At 43.3% G+C, this 16,922-nt stretch overlaps 1 protein-coding gene across 2 annotated transcripts; it reads right to left on the bottom strand.

The window, feature by feature from the left end:
• Nucleotides 1-578: 578 nt before the first annotated feature.
• On the bottom strand, nt 579-16,077 carry LOC311095888 (uncharacterized protein). Of its 2 annotated transcripts, XM_084134737.1 has the most exons (3): nt 15,788-16,077; nt 15,439-15,651; nt 579-7,494 (listed from the first exon to the last, which is right to left on the bottom strand). In XM_084134737.1, exon 3 carries the CDS (start codon nt 5,235-5,237, stop codon nt 2,718-2,720), a length of 2,520 nt encoding a protein of 839 aa, XP_083990863.1. In that variant the 5' UTR covers nt 5,238-7,494; nt 15,439-15,651; nt 15,788-16,077; the 3' UTR covers nt 579-2,717. The 2 variants fall into 2 exon arrangements, with proteins under 2 accessions (XP_083990863.1, XP_083990862.1); XM_084134736.1 differs by having other exon boundaries at nt 15,439-16,077.
• Nucleotides 16,078-16,922: the final 845 nt, after the last annotated feature.

Here is a 16,922-nt window from a genome sequence, read left to right as displayed (position 1 = left end):
TCGCATCAAATGTTCTCAGAAGTGAATTTAGTGATGAAAAACGACTTGCTGTATTAACCTGCCTCTCTTTCCTCGAATGCCGAAATGAATGCTGGGATATTTCTGCTGTCAAGTTCACACAAGTTACCAACCGATGCATACTTGGTAAAATGGGCGTGTCAAGAACACTTCCGGGTCTTTTAACCATTCTTGCCAAAATGCAAACTTGTGTGTTGGGACAGTACTTGGGCAGCGACTGATGACGATTCACAAGTCCACAAGAACACAAGTACAGACAAGAACGCATATTGAGAAACGGCCAGAAAGTTGCGCAGCGCTGTTGTTTTTCCGTTTTTCCATGAGCGCCACCTACTGTCAGAGACTGACACTGCATTTACTGACTTTTTTTGCATTGGTCCGAACAAACAAATCTAATGTGAATTTAGTGCCAAACATTCGTGTTAATGTGAAAATGTCCTGTCGCTCATCGTGGCTGTTGGGAAACTAACGTAGAAAAAACATGTTTCTCAGCACATAAAGATGAGTGTAATAAGGTTCTTGGTTTCGTTCGTGTAGGAAGGAAGAAGACAGGGGTCGGCTGACTGGGACACTCACTTTTATTTGCTCTTTTCGAATACAACAAACAGGTGCGCACACAGCGCCTTCACCGTGATAAACACAGCTTCTCACAAAACAATAAACTCAGCGTTCAGCTTGCTCTCAGTCCTCGTCAGAGTCCTCGTGAGGTCCCAGTCCAAACTCTCTCGTCATCTCTCTCGCTCTCCCAGGTTATATGCGGTCTCTCCACGCCAATTACTGCAATCAGACACCGGTGTTCATCATCTGCACTTGACCTACTTACTCACCGCTCGGCCCCCTCCTTTCTCTCCCGCTACAGACTTCGCGGAACCACGCCCCCCCCGCCACATACCCCCACCGCCCGACTCAGGCCGGGGAGCCATCCGGCCTGCAGCCCCCCCCCCCCTCCTCCTGGAGAGGAAGTCAGCCACAGTCATCTGTGCACCCGGCCTGTGGATCACCTGGAACTTAAAAGGCTGTAAAGCTAGATACCAACGAGTGATCCGCGCGTTGGTATCCTTCATGCGGTGGAGCCACTGCAGGGGAGCGTGGTCCGAGCAGAGGGTGAACTCCCGTCCCAAGAGGTAATAGCGGAGGGTGAGGACAGCCCACCTGATGGCTAAACACTCCTTCTCTATGGTGCTGTACATCGTCTCTCTCTTTGAGAGCTTCCGACTGATGTACAGCACCGGCCGCTCCTCACCCCCCACCTCCTGGGACAGGACTACGCCCATCCCTCTGTCCGATGCGTCGGTCTGCAGAATAAAAGGGAGAGAAAAATCAGGGGCATGTAAGAGTGGGCCGCCACACAAAGCAGCCTTTATCTGAGTAAAAGCCTGCTGACACTGCTCCGTCCACTGAACCGTATCTGGTACCTCCTTTTTAGTCAGATCAGTCAGCGGGCTGGCGAGGTCCGAATAATTAGGTACAAACCTTCTATAATATCCCGCCAGCCCCAGGAACTGTCTAACCTCCTTTTTGGTCTTGGGTCTTGGACAAGTTGCAACTGCTGCTGTCTTATCAATTTGGGGACGCACCTGTCCATGACCCAAGTGGAAGCCCAGATATCTAACTTCCACCCGCCCAACCGCACACTTCTTCGGGTTGGCCAGCCCTTCTCAGCGTCTTCAGGACAGCCCGCAACTGCTGCATATGCCGCTGCCAATCACCACTATAGATGATAATATCATCCAAGTAGGCAGCAGCATATGCAGAATGCGGCCGGAGAATCCTGTCCATCAGACGCTGAAACGTTGCTGGAGCCCCGAACAAACCGAAAGGAAGGGTGACAAATTGGTGTAATCCGAACGGCGTGGTGAAAGCGGTCTTTTCTTTGGACATGGGTGATAAGGGGATCTGCCAATATCCCTTCGTTAAGTCCAGTGTCGAATAAAAACGAGCAGTACCCAGCCGATCAAGCTATTCGTCAATCCTAGGCATTGGATAAGCGTCGAATTTCGACACAGCATTCACCTTCCTGTAATCCACACAGAATCTGACCGAGCCGTCCGTTTTAGGAACTAAAACTATCGGGCTCGCCCAGTCACTGTTGGATTCTTCTATTACTCCCAGTTCCATCATTGACTCTAATTCGCTCTGCACTACTTTTTTTTTGTGTTCTGGCAGGCGGTACGGCCGGCTGCGAACTACTACACCCGGTTCGGTCTCAACGTGGTGCTGAATGAGATCTGTCCGACCAGGCAGCGGCGAAAACACATCGGCAAATTCTGCCTGCAAATTCTTTATGTCAGTGAGTTGGGATGGTGAGAGGTGGTCTCCCCCGGGGTCCAGAGCGAGGGATTGAGTTTTTATAATCGCTTCCGGACCGAGATCCTCCTCTCCGCTCACCACCATCGCCAACATCACTGACTCCACCTCAGACCATTTTTTCAGGAGGTTGAGGTGGTATATTTGATGTGTCCCACCTCTATCTGTTCGTACTACCTCATAATTGAGATCCCCAACTCGCCGTGTGACCTCGAAGGGTCCTTGCCACTTTGCGAGCAATTTTGAACTAGAAGTGGGAAGTAATACAAGCACTTTTTCTCCCGGTGCAAATTGACGCAGTCTAGCCCCCCTGTTGTACAACCGACTTTGTCTGTCCTGAGCCTGTAACAAATTCTCCATGGATAGCCGCCCCAAAGTGTGGAGTTTTGTTCTCAGGTCCATGACATACTGAATTTCATTTTTGCTATTTGAAGGTCCGTCCTCCCAAGTCTCTCTAAGGACATCCAACACCCCGCGAGGCTGACGCCCATAGAGAAGCTCGAAGGGGGAAAACCCCGTGGAGGCTTGGGGGAAAACCCCGTGGAGGCTTGGGGGACCTCCCGTACAGCGAACAAGAGGGGTTCTAACCATTTATCCCAATTTTTGGCGTCTTCCTGTACGAACTTTCGAATCATGGTTTTCAACGTGCGATTAAACCGTTCCACCAGCCCGTCTGTCTGTGGGTGATAGACACTGGTACGAATCGCTTTAATGCCCAATAACTCGTAAAGTTCGCGTATCGTTCGTGACATAAACACCGTGCCTTGATCGGTGAGAATCTCTTTCGGGATTCCCACCCGGGAGATCAATTGAAACAGTGCACTCGCCACACTCTTAGCGGAAATAGTGCGGAGTGGAACTGCTTCGGGATACCGCGTTGCATAGTCCACCAGGACCAATGCAAAGCGGTGTCCCCGTGCTGACCGTTCTAATGGCCCGATGAGGTCCATACCAATTCGCTCGAAGGGGGCCTGCATTAAGGGAAGTGGGCACAAAGGTGCTTTTGGGTTAGCCGGTGGGTTTACCAACTGACATTCACGACAAGACGCACACCACTTGCGCACGTTCTCGTGAATGCCCGGCCAAAAGAATCGGGCCATGAGACGGTTTAGTGTCGCTGTTTGTCCTAAATGCCCGGCCATTGGATTACAGTGAGCCGCCTGGAAAAGCATTTCCCGGCGGCTTCGAGGTACTAATAACTGAGTTGTATCCTGTTTTGACTGGGCGTCTTGGGTCACCCGATACAACTTATCTTTTAAAATTGAAAAATAAGGATAGGAGAGCGGTTGGTCAGGGTGGAGAAGCTGGCCATCGATGGATCGAACCTGATCAAAAGCATGTTTTAGCGTATCGTCCTGGGACTGCTCCAGGGGAAAATCATCGCGCTCGGGAAAGTGGATTCTTTCCAAAGCACTCTGTTCCCCTGAAACAGTACCCAGAGGTTCCAACTCAGCTTCACCCAGCTGAGCAATCGCCTCCTCTCCTTCAATTTTTTTTTCCCAAGAAGCATCCGTACACAAAACCCCTAATAATTTATTAAAGTCGGGCCAATCAGTCCCCAAAATTAACGGATGCCGGAGGTGCGGATTAATCGCTACCTCCACACTATGTTTTTGACCCCTAAATTTAATTTCCACGGGCAATATAGGATAATCCACCACATCCCCGTGTACACACCTTACCTTAACCATGCGGCCGTTATCCAATGCCTTAGGTTGAATCAGGCTTTGATGCATGGAGGTTTGGTTACAACCTGAATCCACCAAAGCCTGATAGGTACCCCCCTTGATACTCACAGGTATCTGGTACTGGCCAGCTTGATCGGGGGCAGCTCGTGGGGCGTCGGGGACCCGGATCAGCGTCCCCACCTCCATCACCGGACACCGATCGATAAAGTGACCCGGGTCCCCGCAGCGCCAACAAGCCGGCCCAGGCTTCCCCTCCGCTCTGTGGGCAGGAAGCGAGTCAAGGAATTGGCGTGGAGAGAACGCCGGCGCCGCTTGAGGGGGCCCCGACCCAGCCAACGAGCCCCCTCCCCGGGTAAAGGCTCTAGAAGGTGCCGCCGGCTCGCTCTGGCTCCCCGTCCTCCACCGCGGCAGGGGTTTCGGCGGCAGCCCCCCTCGGGTCCTGGGGAGGGGGACCGGTCTAGAGGGAGAGGGAGAGAGAGAGAGAGGAAGAGAGGCAGATGGTAGAGGTTCGCCGACCCCCAGACACGCCACCATTTGGTACTCCGCCAGCTGGATGGCCTGATTCAGCGACGTCGGGCGGTGGCACTGGACCCACTCTGCAGTTCTCTTTGGCAGTCTTGAGATAAACTGCTCCAGTACCACTCGGTCGATAATTCCCTCGACGTCGCTTCCATCGGCCATCAGCCACTTGCGGCAGGAGTCCCGGAGCTGTTGTGCCATGATGAAGGGCCGGCCGGACTCTTCGAGGCTCAGGGTCCTGAACCTCTGTCGATGTTGTTCTGGGGTCCGGCCGACCCGCTGTAGTATGGCACGTTTAAGATCTTTATAGACCAGGAGATTCTGGACTGGCAGTTGGTGTGCGGCTACTTGTGCTTCTCCGGAAAGCAACGGGATGAGCCGCATTGGCCAGTCCGTGGAGGGCCATCCCCTATCCTCCGCTGATCTTTCAAATAAGTCCAAGAAAGCCTCGGGGTCATCCTGTGGCCCCATCTTGTTCAGCGGCAGCGGTGAGGATATGTCTTTAGATGGTTGGGGGACGGCCCTAACCTCCCGGTCTATCCAGCTCCGGAACAGCTCGCGGTCTTCATGCTGGCCTCGGAGGAGCGCTTCGAAACGATGGTCTTGCTCCTCTTTTATGGCCAGCAGCTGTTGATGTTGTTCTTGGTGAAGACCGGCGAGCGTTTGGATGATGTCCGCAAATGGCGAGGCTGGCGGGTTCTGCATGGCGGCGATGATCTTCTTCCTTCCCGGGTTTCAGGCACCACTGTAATAAGGTTCTTGGTTTCGTTCGTGTAGGAAGGAAGAAGACAGGGGTCGGCTGACTGGGACACTCACTTTTATTTGCTCTTTTCGAATACAACAAACAGGTGCGCACACAGCGCCTTCACCGTGATAAACACAGCTTCTCACAAAACAATAAACTCAGCGTTCAGCTTGCTCTCAGTCCTCGTCAGAGTCCTCGTGAGGTCCCAGTCCAAACTCTCTCGTCATCTCTCTCGCTCTCCCAGGTTATATGCGGTCTCTCCACGCCAATTACTGCAATCAGACACAGGTGTTCATCATCTGCACTTGACCTACTTACTCACCGCTCGGCCCCCTCCTTTCTCTCCCGCTACAGACTTTGCGGAACCACGCCCCCCCCGCCACAATGAGCTACTGTGATCTCAGACTGAGGTGATGTGGTTTCTCCACTGCATGGATCTTCATGTGTCGCTTCAGGTCACTTTTAAAAGAGAAACTCTTTCCGCACTGATCACACGTGTGCGACTTCTCTCTGCTGTGGATCCTCTCATGTGTTTTCAGAGATGATGACTGACTGAATCTCTTGTCACAGTGTGAACACTTGTAAGGTTTTTCTCCAGTGTGGATCCTCTCATGTTTTTTCAGAGATGATGACTGACTGAATCTCTTGTCACAGTGTGAACACATGTAAGGTTTTTCTTCAGTGTGGATCATCTCATGTGTTTTCAGAGATGATGACTGACTGAATATCTTGTCACAGTGTGAACACTTGTAAGGTTTCTCTCCAGTGTGGATCCTCTCATGTGTTTTCAGATGTTCTGATTGACTGAATCTCTTGTCACAGTGTGAACACTTGTAAGGTTTTTCTCCAGTGTGGATCATCTCATGTATTTTGAGAGATGATGGATGACTGAATCTCTTGTCACAATGTGAACACTTGTAAGGTTTTTCTCCAGTGTGAATTCTCTGGTGCAGTTTTAAACCGTCCGCTGTAGTAAAAGTCTTCTCACACTCAAAGCACATGTAATATCTTACACCAGTGTGTATTTTCTCATGTGTATGTAAAGATTGCAGCAGTGTAAAACTCTTTCCACACACAGAACATGAATGCGGCTTCTCCTTCGTATGAACTGTCAGGTGTGACTTCAGCTCTGATGACCTAAGAAATGTTTTGCCGCACTGATCACATGTGAATGGCTTCTCTCCAGTGTGGATCATCATGTGACTCTTAAGATTACTTTTGCATAAGAATCTCTTTGCACACTGATCACATGAGAACGGCCTTTCTCCAGTGTGGATCCTCATGTGGCGCTCAAGACTTCGTTTGGTTGTGAAACTCTTCCCACACTGATCACACGTGTGTGGCTTCTCTCCAGTGTGGATCCTCTCATGTGATCTCAGAGGTCCTGGCTGACTGAATCTCTTGTCACAGTGTGAACACTTGTAAGGTTTTTCTCCAGTGTGGATCCTCTCGTGTTGTTTTAAATAGTTTGCTGTAGTAAAGTCTTCTCACACTCAAAGCACATATACTCTCTCACACCAGTGTGAGTTTTCTCATGTGTATGTAAAGATTTCCGTTGTGAAAAACTCTTTCCACACACAGAACATGAATGTGGCTTCTCCTTCATATGAACTCTCAGGTGTCTCTTCAGGTCTGATGACCTAAGAAATGTTTTGCCACATTGATGACATGTGAACGGCTTCTCTCCTGTGTGGATTTTCATGTGTTCTTTAAGGTGTGCTGATTGACTGAAACTCTTCCCGCACTGATCACATGTGAACGGCTTCTCTCCAGTGTGGATCCTCATGTGAATCTCAAGACCTCGTTTGGTTGTGAAACTCTTTCCACACTGAGTGCAGGTGAAAGATTTCTTGGCTCTTTTCTTTAAAAATGTCTGTTTAGTCTTTGAGCAACTCAAGGGTTTTCCTCCAGGTTTGACATGATTTTCCTCCTTCACTTCACTCAGTTCTTCTCTCTCCTCCTTCACTTCTCTCAGTTCTTCACTCTCCTCCTTCACTTCTCTCAGTTCTTCACTCTCCTCCTTCACTTCACTCAGTTCTTCACTCTCCTCCTTCACTTCTCTCAGTTCTTCACTCTCCTCCTTCACTTCACTCAGTTCTTCACTCTCCTCCTTCACTTCACTCAGTTCTTCACTCTCCTCCTCCACTTCACTCAGTTCTTCACTCTCCTCCTTCACTTCCATCAGTTCTTCAGTCTCCTCACTCTCTTCCATCAGGTCTGACATGAAAGAAAAAAATATGAAATGACATTGACAATGACAATGACATGAACTTGTTCGTTTCTTTTATTATTTTATGCAATCAGAAACCCTCAAACCGGTCACACTTTGTATCTCTCTGTGCAAATCCTTCCTTCCCGTTCTGCCAGAAAGCAGCTGTCATTTACTGACGGAAAGCATGACAATAACCGCAATAAAGCCGTATATTGCCGAAAAGCGCATGTTGTCTTTTTTAGGAGCAATTTGAATGGTTTTGATAGGACCCGATGACAATGCAGTGCTGAAGTGCCAACTAGTCTCTCCCTATGGAGGATCCCTTTACCACTCTACAGATAAAGCGTTGTTAGGAAAATTTATTTCGCGCATCTACCCCGAAGTGACAAAATAAAATAAAGGAAAAAATAAAGGAAAGACCAGGGCCCGTATTCATAAAGATTCTAAGAATCCACTAAGAAAACTCTTAATTTAGCTTAAAAACTTTTACGTATGAGTCTTAGCTTAAAAGCGATTCGGGACCGATCTGAGAGCAACTGAGTAAGGAAAAGACAAAAACTTTCATCTTAGTAAGGAGGCGGGGTTGACCCCGTTGCTATGTATGACACAATCTTTTTAAAACTGTGATTGGCTGGTTGTCCAAGAAGGAAGAAAAAAAGTGATTTTAAGTATAGGGTCTATTCTAAGCCTTCACTTTGAAATTACATGCATAATTTTTCCTATTTGATCGTTCTCACACACACACACACACACACACACACACACATTATATATGTGTATATAAATCCTTTTTTTTTATTTACCATGCCGTTAATTTCCTATAAGGTATTTGATTGGCTTAGAATGATAAAAAAAATGTTCCACTCTTTCCAATTACACTGATTGCTGGTGTGTCTATTTAAGTGGTGGTTTGAATGTTGGTTTTAATGTATCAAACATGGAATTTTCCCAGTTGCCAAATATCGTAATGTAGTGATTACTTTCATTTCTGGTGCTATGACATTTCTGCAATGTGTTGAAGATATTAGCGTGTCTCTAAAAAGATCTGTCAGAAACATGATCCCTGCACGATCTAATCTATAGTGTCTTATTAACTCACTGTTATTCATTGTCTGCAACACATTTCTTCTCCTTCTTCGTCTTTCTGCCATTTTCTCCGCTGCTAAAGAAACTCTTAAGCCTCTTAAAAGTCCTCATCCGTGCTCCTAACAATTTTGACCTTAAGACATCTTTTAAGGGTTAAGATGCTTTCTGAATTACTTTTTTCTTTACTAGGATTTTTTCTTTAATTTTAAGAGTAAACGCTCACATTTCTAAGAATTTTCTTAGAATTTTGTCACTAGGAGCTACTCTTTGCATTAAGATTCTTTATGAATACGGGCCCAGTACTTTATTTAGGCTTGATTTGTAGGGAATTACAAACCTGCACACATACATTCAAACGCACATAACTATAGAACCAATTCTTAATGCGTATGTGAACGCCATCAGCGTTTCTCACAGGATCGTGTCTAAAGTCTGTGTAGAGAGAATGGTGTCGTCTTAGCGGCCCCTAATTTAATAACAAATGATCGTTGTGACGGAAGCGAATCAATCAAAACTAACTTTAGCTGGAAAATAACTTAATTAAAGAACCGCTATAAAGCCAAAACAATCTTACCTTAAATTATTCGTTTATCTCTGTAAAGCTGCTTTGAAACAATCTACATTGTTAAAAGTGCTATATAAATGAGGATGACTTGACTTGTAACATGTCACCGAGCAGCTCTCAAACCAGATCAGTAGCGGTTTTTGGCACGGGCGAACCGGGCAATCGCTCGGGGTGGCATTTTTGGGGAAGTGGCGCTGCCAGCACGAGCAAAAAAAATAAATAAAAATCTGTGCCGTGAAGCGGATTTCTATTATCTATCATTTCACTGTGTGGGGAATTGACAAATTTGCACCCCTGCTTGCTGAGAAAATGCAGTGCACAGAAGCTGTTTGTTTGAGAAGGGGAAAGGGGAGGGGGCGCGGAGGCGGATGACAGTTCACCTCTGGGTCTCTCCCAAATGGAACGGACAAGGGGGGGGGGGGATCCATATAGTTATCAGTCACACCTCGACTTTCTTCCAAATAACGCACATTTCATTCATAATATTATAAATACAGGCCTCTATATTTCCTGCACATTTTTGTTTTTCTGAATGGTCTGAATGACTAATAAAAATAGGTAATACAAAACGATTACTTGGTCACCACCACCAAGGTGAATTGGTTTAGTCTTGACTTCTGGTTGTGACTCGTCGTGAGTAACAGTTGGTATGGGGGGGATCAGGGGAAAGGGGATCGAAGGGGGTCTCGCCCAGGGTGTAATTCAATGTAGAACCGCCACTGAGCCAGATGCTGTGGACAGGCTGGTGTTTTTATCACACACCTTGAAACGCATGTAGATCCAAAGAAACGCAGTAAAAGGAACACTCCACCGTTTTTTGAAATAGGGCTTATTCACCTTCTTTCCTACATTTAGATAGGTGGGCAAATGCATTTTTGTCTCAGTGCATGCGTTGTTTTAGTTTGACAGGGTCGGCGCTAGCTTAGCGCAATGAATGGAATCCTTTGTTGCCAGCTAGCATGCCCTGAGTAAAAGTGATCAATTTTTTTTTTAAAAACCCACCTAATTACTTCTTGTGGCCTGCGTATTCACAACAAGTACAAATAGCGATGCAGATTAACACTGGGTGATTTCCTAGGCAGATATTGACTTGGGACTATATTAGGGGGAAGCACAGGCGAAGCACTGCTACTTGGGCGCAGAGATATCACGCAACACATGAAATGTCAACATACCGGCGTGAATAGTAGCTGGCTATTTTTCCTACAGTACATGAATGGCAATGAACATTGCTAATTTTGTGAGAGACGAAGAGAGTGACTCCTCAGACAGTCAAGAACCATACCTGAGTTTTCAGAAGATGAGCTGCGTGCTTTGGAAATAGAACGACAGGAGGTTGCGATCGCTCAACAGCCTGAGGACGTGAGGATGAGAGCCAACATAAACTGGTGGTGTGAATCTGGGGGAATATGCCAATCTATCCCGACTGAAATAGTGTCTGTGCTGTAGAGTGGGAGATTTTTCTGCCATCGATAACCAGGCTCAGCGCGTCAGATCAAGATGAGCGAGCCGGCAGTTGTGTCACAGCTGCGAGGATTTCACGGCGTTGATCCATCCTGCAGTAACTTTTACTCTATTTTTTTTCCCGGTGTGATAAAGTGAACTGGAAAAAAAGCCCCACGCGAATGGACCAAATGGACAACTGTCCACAGAGTAAGTGATTATTTTAAACATGACGCATGTATAGATCGAAAAGTAAATGTGGATCGGAGCAGGCTTCACTCAATGTGTACACTTGCACAATGAAGAAGGCACGCGCCGAAACGCGTCTGTGCAAATAAAAATAAACATATTTTTAAGCATAGTGCGGCCTCTCTGCCACTTCATGTATTATAATTATCTAGACCAGCACGCTTAAAATTGACCAGTATTGCATGTATAGATCTACCCATATTATACCTGTATTCACATTCACATATACCACATATTCACATTTCATGTGTTGCGTGATATCTCTGCGCCCAAGTAGCAGTGCTTCACCCTAATATAGTCCCAAGTCAATATCTGCCTAGGAAATCGCCTAGTGTTAATCTGCATCGCTATTTGTACTCGTTGTGAATACGCAGGCCACAAGAAGTAATTAGGCGTTTTTTTTTTTTTTTTTAGATCACTTTTACTCAGGGCATGCTAGCTGGCAACAAAGAATTCCATTCATTGTGTAAGGTAAGCTAGCGCCGACCCTGTCAAACTAAAACAACGCATGCACTGAGACAAAAATGCATTTGCCCACCTATCTAAATATAGGAAAGAAGGTGAATAAGCCCTATTTCAAAAAACGGTGGAGTGTTCCTTTAATGGCAAAAAATGTTCAAGCTGCTGAAAGCCTGTTTCCTTCGTTCTAGTGACTTTTATATTATAAAGGCTATTTTACCTTTTAGTCTTTAAATTGTGGACTTTGTTTACAGTACAATCATTTGTTTAGATTAGGGCCGCAACGATGCGTCGACGTCATCGATTACGCCGACCATGAAAATACGGTCAACACACATGAAATGCGTCGACGCGTCATTCATTATTTACATTTAAATATCGAGTAATGGCAGCTTCTGCTCCTGCTCATGGTAAAAATTAGGGCTGCACGATTTGGGGAAAATGTCATAATGCGATATGCGATATAATAAACAAATGGTTACATGAGTAAACTTGCTTGGTTCTCAAGGAAAATAAATGCACACACAGATAAGTGATAATCTGCCTAAAGAAAAAAGTTCTTTAGTCAAGAGCAGTGAGAGTTTTTCTCTGTTCCCTTTGTTCTTTGATCAACTTTAGCGACAGATATAATTAGTGGCTACTGTGTACTGTCCCTTTAAGACCAGCCGCTGCTGACAGAGACGCGGATCTCACACGTGCCTCAAGAGTCACGACTCTTCACGTTCATCATAAGACTACTCTTATGTTATGAAGATACTCAACAAAAAGACATTTTGGCATAATTGTGTGTGTTATTGTTCGTTCAAGCTCGAAAGAGAACTGTATTCTGGCATGCTGTTTTGTGCGCACGCACGATTAGGGCTGGGTACCGAACGTCGATACTTTAATGGTATCGAAAAAAATACTTCGATCCTATGAGTATCGAAAAATTCTTTATCTTTTGGTGCCAAATTTTGGTTCCAAAAGCATCTAAGCTTATCTGTCCTCTCTGTATATTGACAAAGAGCAGAGCTCCGACCCACACACACGGAGAGGTGCGGATGGATCAAACTGTTTGCAGTTTTGTTGAAGTCACAGAGAGTCACGGTTGGTCTCAAAAGTGTGGTCACAGTTTTACTTTAAACAGGAATACTTTAAACTACGGCCGAACAGAAAGGTGCTTTGTTTATTATGCAAACTATGCCCCATTCGGCGACAATCAAATATAGGCTCAAAATGCCCAATATAGGCTATCACACCAGAAATCATGTAATTGTAGCAAACCATGAATAATTATTATATTATGGTAGTCTTTTCTCTGTTTTGCATCATCATCATCATTATTATTATAATTTATTTATTTTTGGCTCTTCAGTGTATAGGCTACTTAGCCTGAATTAGCACTGTTCATAGAGGTACGGTAGGCAACACCATTAGGATCATGCAACACAAAATAAATGTGACGAGAAACATGTCTCGTCTTCATGCTCTATATTGACTATGGTTTCAATAATAAACATACATTTGCATAAAACATCTATATTTATCCATGCCCACGTTGATTAGAGTATTACAAACTTGAAAAGTACTAATTTAAGGTATATTTAGAACAAATAAAAAATTGTGTGATTAAATGTGATTAATCACGAGTTAACTCACGACAATCATGCGATTAATCGATTAAAAATTTTAATCGATTGACAGCCCTAATATTAATCTGAAATGTAGCAATTTTTCCATTCATTCAGGTACAATTACCAAACATATCTCAAGGTCTTTTGTACAAGTACAAATTTGTCTAGGGCTGAACGATTTTGTAAAATAATCTAATTGCGATTAGTTTTACCAATATTGCGATTGCGATTTAATATGCGATTAATTTTTAAGCTCTTTATCTTTTCTATTATTTCAACAAAAACAAGCAATACATCATTGTAAAATAGGATGGGAATCTTTAGGCACCTCATGAGTCGATCAAATTTTTTTCTTATTAATAATCTTATTAATAAAACTTAAAATATTTATAATTATAAGTACTTTTAAAAAGAAATACACATTAAAAAACTAAATGTTCATCTCTTTTGAAATATAAGATGTGGTTTGTCCTGTCTGTTAAAATAACTGACTGCGTTTACATAAATTTCACGTCATAAAAGCATTTTGAGATGCAAGTACATTTAACCACGTAGACGGAGTCGCTCACAGCCGTATGCTCAAGTGCTCTTCGCAAGCGCGTGTGACTATTTGAAACTGAATACAGCTTCTGTCGGTGATTTTCATATTTTTAATATATAAGCCAACTGCATTCCAAAAGACATAATGATGCCTTCGTAGAGCATGTGTAAGGAAAATACCGGCGCCGGCGGGCGAGACTACAAGAGTAACATCAAGCAAAGCACGCGTGACGCGTATCTTATAGCGCATCTTGTGCAATGCAGCCCGCGAATGTCCTTGTAATTCGCTTCAACTTCTCCGAACTTTATGAAAGATTATTTTTCGGAAGGTGCGAGTGGTGTCGTGTGTGCGTGTGTGTGTGTGAGACAAGCAAGTGATTAGAAGCAAGCAGAAATTATGGTTGTTTATAAAGCACACGCAGCGTAATCACGTATCTGTGTTTAAAACTAAGCTCAGACTCTATTCTGAAATTATCTGAATAGATACAAAATTGTTGGAGAGAATCTATAACACAATATCACATAAATTAAACACAAACTGTTCTTTCCTGTAGCCTATGCCAGGTCTATAATAGCGTGCCAAGTTGATTCTTCGTCCGTAGTGCAGACTGCTTTACTTTCGCGTGTCACGTGACCAAAGTTTAATCGCAGCTTTCGCGGTTAGAAAATCGCGTTTCATCATATCGCGATATTATCGCAAATGCAATTAATCGTTCAGCCCTAAATTTGTCAAGTGTTCAATAAATGTTTTTGTTGAGAAATCTTGTCTATCTTAAGTAATTATTTGTGCTACATTTTATCATTCAAATAGAGGTTAAAAACAAGCACATAATCGGCCAAATATCGGCCAAAATCAATCGGCAGCATTAATCGGCCATCGACCTTTCAAAAGATCGGCATCGGCCTAAAAAAAACAAAACAAATCAGTCGACCTCTAATGTCACCTACAACCTAAATTAAGCTTAGTGCTTTATTGTACTAATTACTTTTGATATACAAGTTGCACCTGACTATAAGTCACAGGACCAGCCAAACTATGAAAAAAAGTGTGACTTATAGTCCGGAAAATACGGTAAGAAAATCATACTCCCACTACGGTAATTAATAACAGACTATAGTAAACACATTTCCTAAATAGGCCTGTGACTGTATCTTACATTTTATGAAATAGTACCATTAGTTAAAAATAAAGTTTAAAATGCTTCCTGTTCACATATTTCATAATAAAATGACAAATACCCTTTCCGAAATAAATTTGTTGTCATCATTCATATATTTAATGTTAAAATAATATACAGATGCTACTAAAATACAGCTGATATATTTTTGTACTTATTATTTATTGGAAAGTTTATCAATGGATAAATCAGCTAATCCCAAAAATAATCATTAGATTAATCGGAAAAATAATCGTTAGATTAGTCGACTAATCGAAGAAATAATCAATAGATTAATCGACAACAAAAATAATCGTTAGATGCAGCCCTAGTTTACATACATATTTTTTTCCTGAGTGCAATATTTTACAAATCTGATTATCGTTATCGGCAAAATCCCCAAAAATATTGAGATAACATTTTTTTGTCAATATCGCACACCCCTACGTTGATCGCATTCATCAACCCTGTTACCAAGGTTATTATAAGAAGAAGAATCTCTATAATTATGAATAACTTGTATGATATTTGACAAATACAACTTCATCAGTAACTTAGTGTTTACTGATTATTCCTAAAAAAATAACAATTTAGTAAACTAAATTGAAAATGACTAAAATTATGGTAACATTGTTGCAAATTGGGAACCAGATATAAAATGCATGTAAAATAAAAGTTAAAATATTATTTAGCTTGATCTGATGTTGACAATCAAAACATCAATCACTAATGACAGTTATTTTCATCAACTTCTAACATGAATGTTGATGAAGTGCTTGAATGTTTCTAACATGAATGTTCTTCAGCATCATGAATGAATGAAGAATAAACACCAACCTCTTTGTTCTTCAGGATCTTCAGTGTGTTTCATTCTGCAGGGTTCTGGATCACTCATGTTCTCTCTGTACTCTTTAATAAACTCAGTCTTTGCAGATTTCAGCTCTTCCTGATGCTCTGATGCTAGTCTTCACTTGTAGCTGATGGGAATTTACAGCATTTATTGGAGAATTGATGTGGGAGGAGCATCACTGATGATGAATTTCAGGAGATCTAATAAATGAGGTGAAAACAGGAACTATTGTCATGAAATAAAGAGTGTTTTCAGCAGATCTGTTAATATTGATGAGCCTCAGACTATCAACACTCATTCAACAAGCCATTCAGGATCATCAGCAGATCATCTCACTTTATTCTGAGTGTTTGCCGTTAGAAACACATTATTTGAGTCAGGATACATGACAAAAGCCTGTAAGAAAAATACAGAAATCTAAATATAGTTAGATTTTATGACAATCACTAAGTACTTAAATCATTAAAATATTACATTTATGTGCGCTGAAACTGAAAATGATCATAAAATGTTTAAAAATTAAGGAGCATCACAAAGCACTATTGTTCCAATAGTAAAACGCTATTCATTTATTAATATTAACATTTAAAGGGGGGGTGAAACACTCATTTTCACTCAATCTCCTGTTAATCTTGAGTACCTATAGAGTAGTATTGCATCCTTCATATCTCCACAAAGTCTTTAGTTTTATTATATTTATAAAAGACAGATAGGCTGTACCAAGTTTTTTTGGAGATATTAAGGATGCAATACTACTCTATAGGTACTCAAGATTAACAGGAGATTGAGTGAAAATGAGCATTTCACCCCCCCCCCCCCCCCCCCCCCCCCCCCCCCCCATTTAAAGACAAAAGGTGAAAGTCTCCCCTACAGCTAATCCAATCCACCTAACTATTCATCGTCTAGGGCTGGGGCTTGGCCCATTAAAGACAAAAGGTGCGTCTGGGGCTATGGGCACGAGCCATTAAAGACATAAGGTGAAGATCTCAGACTGAGGTGATGTGGTTTCTCCACTCCATGGATCTTCATGTGTAGCTTCAGGTGACTTTTAAAAGATAAACTCTTTCCACACTGATCACACGTGTGACTTCTCTCTGCTGTGGATCCTCTCATGTGTTTTCAGAGATGATGGCTGACTGAATCTCTTGTCACAGTGTGAACACTTGTAAGGTTTCTCTCCAGTGTGGATCCTCTCATGTGATTTCATATCTCCTGACTGATTGAATCTCTTGTCACAGTGTGAACACTTGTAAGGTTTTTCTCCAGTGTGATTTCTCTGGTGCAGTTTCAAACAGTTCGCTGTTATAAAAGTCTTCTCGCACTCAAAGCACATGTACTCTCTCACACCAGTGTGAGTTTTCTCATGTGTATGTAAATGTTTCAGCAGTGAAAAACTCTTTCCACACACAGAACATGAATGCGGCTTCTCCTTCGTATGAACTGTCAGGTGTCTCTTCAGGTCTGATGACCC

The sequence above is a fragment of the Abramis brama genome, assembly GCF_963993115.1.
Source record: "Abramis brama genome assembly, chromosome: 1".
In the NCBI taxonomy this organism is placed as follows: Eukaryota; Metazoa; Chordata; class Actinopteri; order Cypriniformes; family Leuciscidae; genus Abramis; species Abramis brama.
This window is presented reverse-complemented; position numbering and strand designations above follow the sequence as displayed.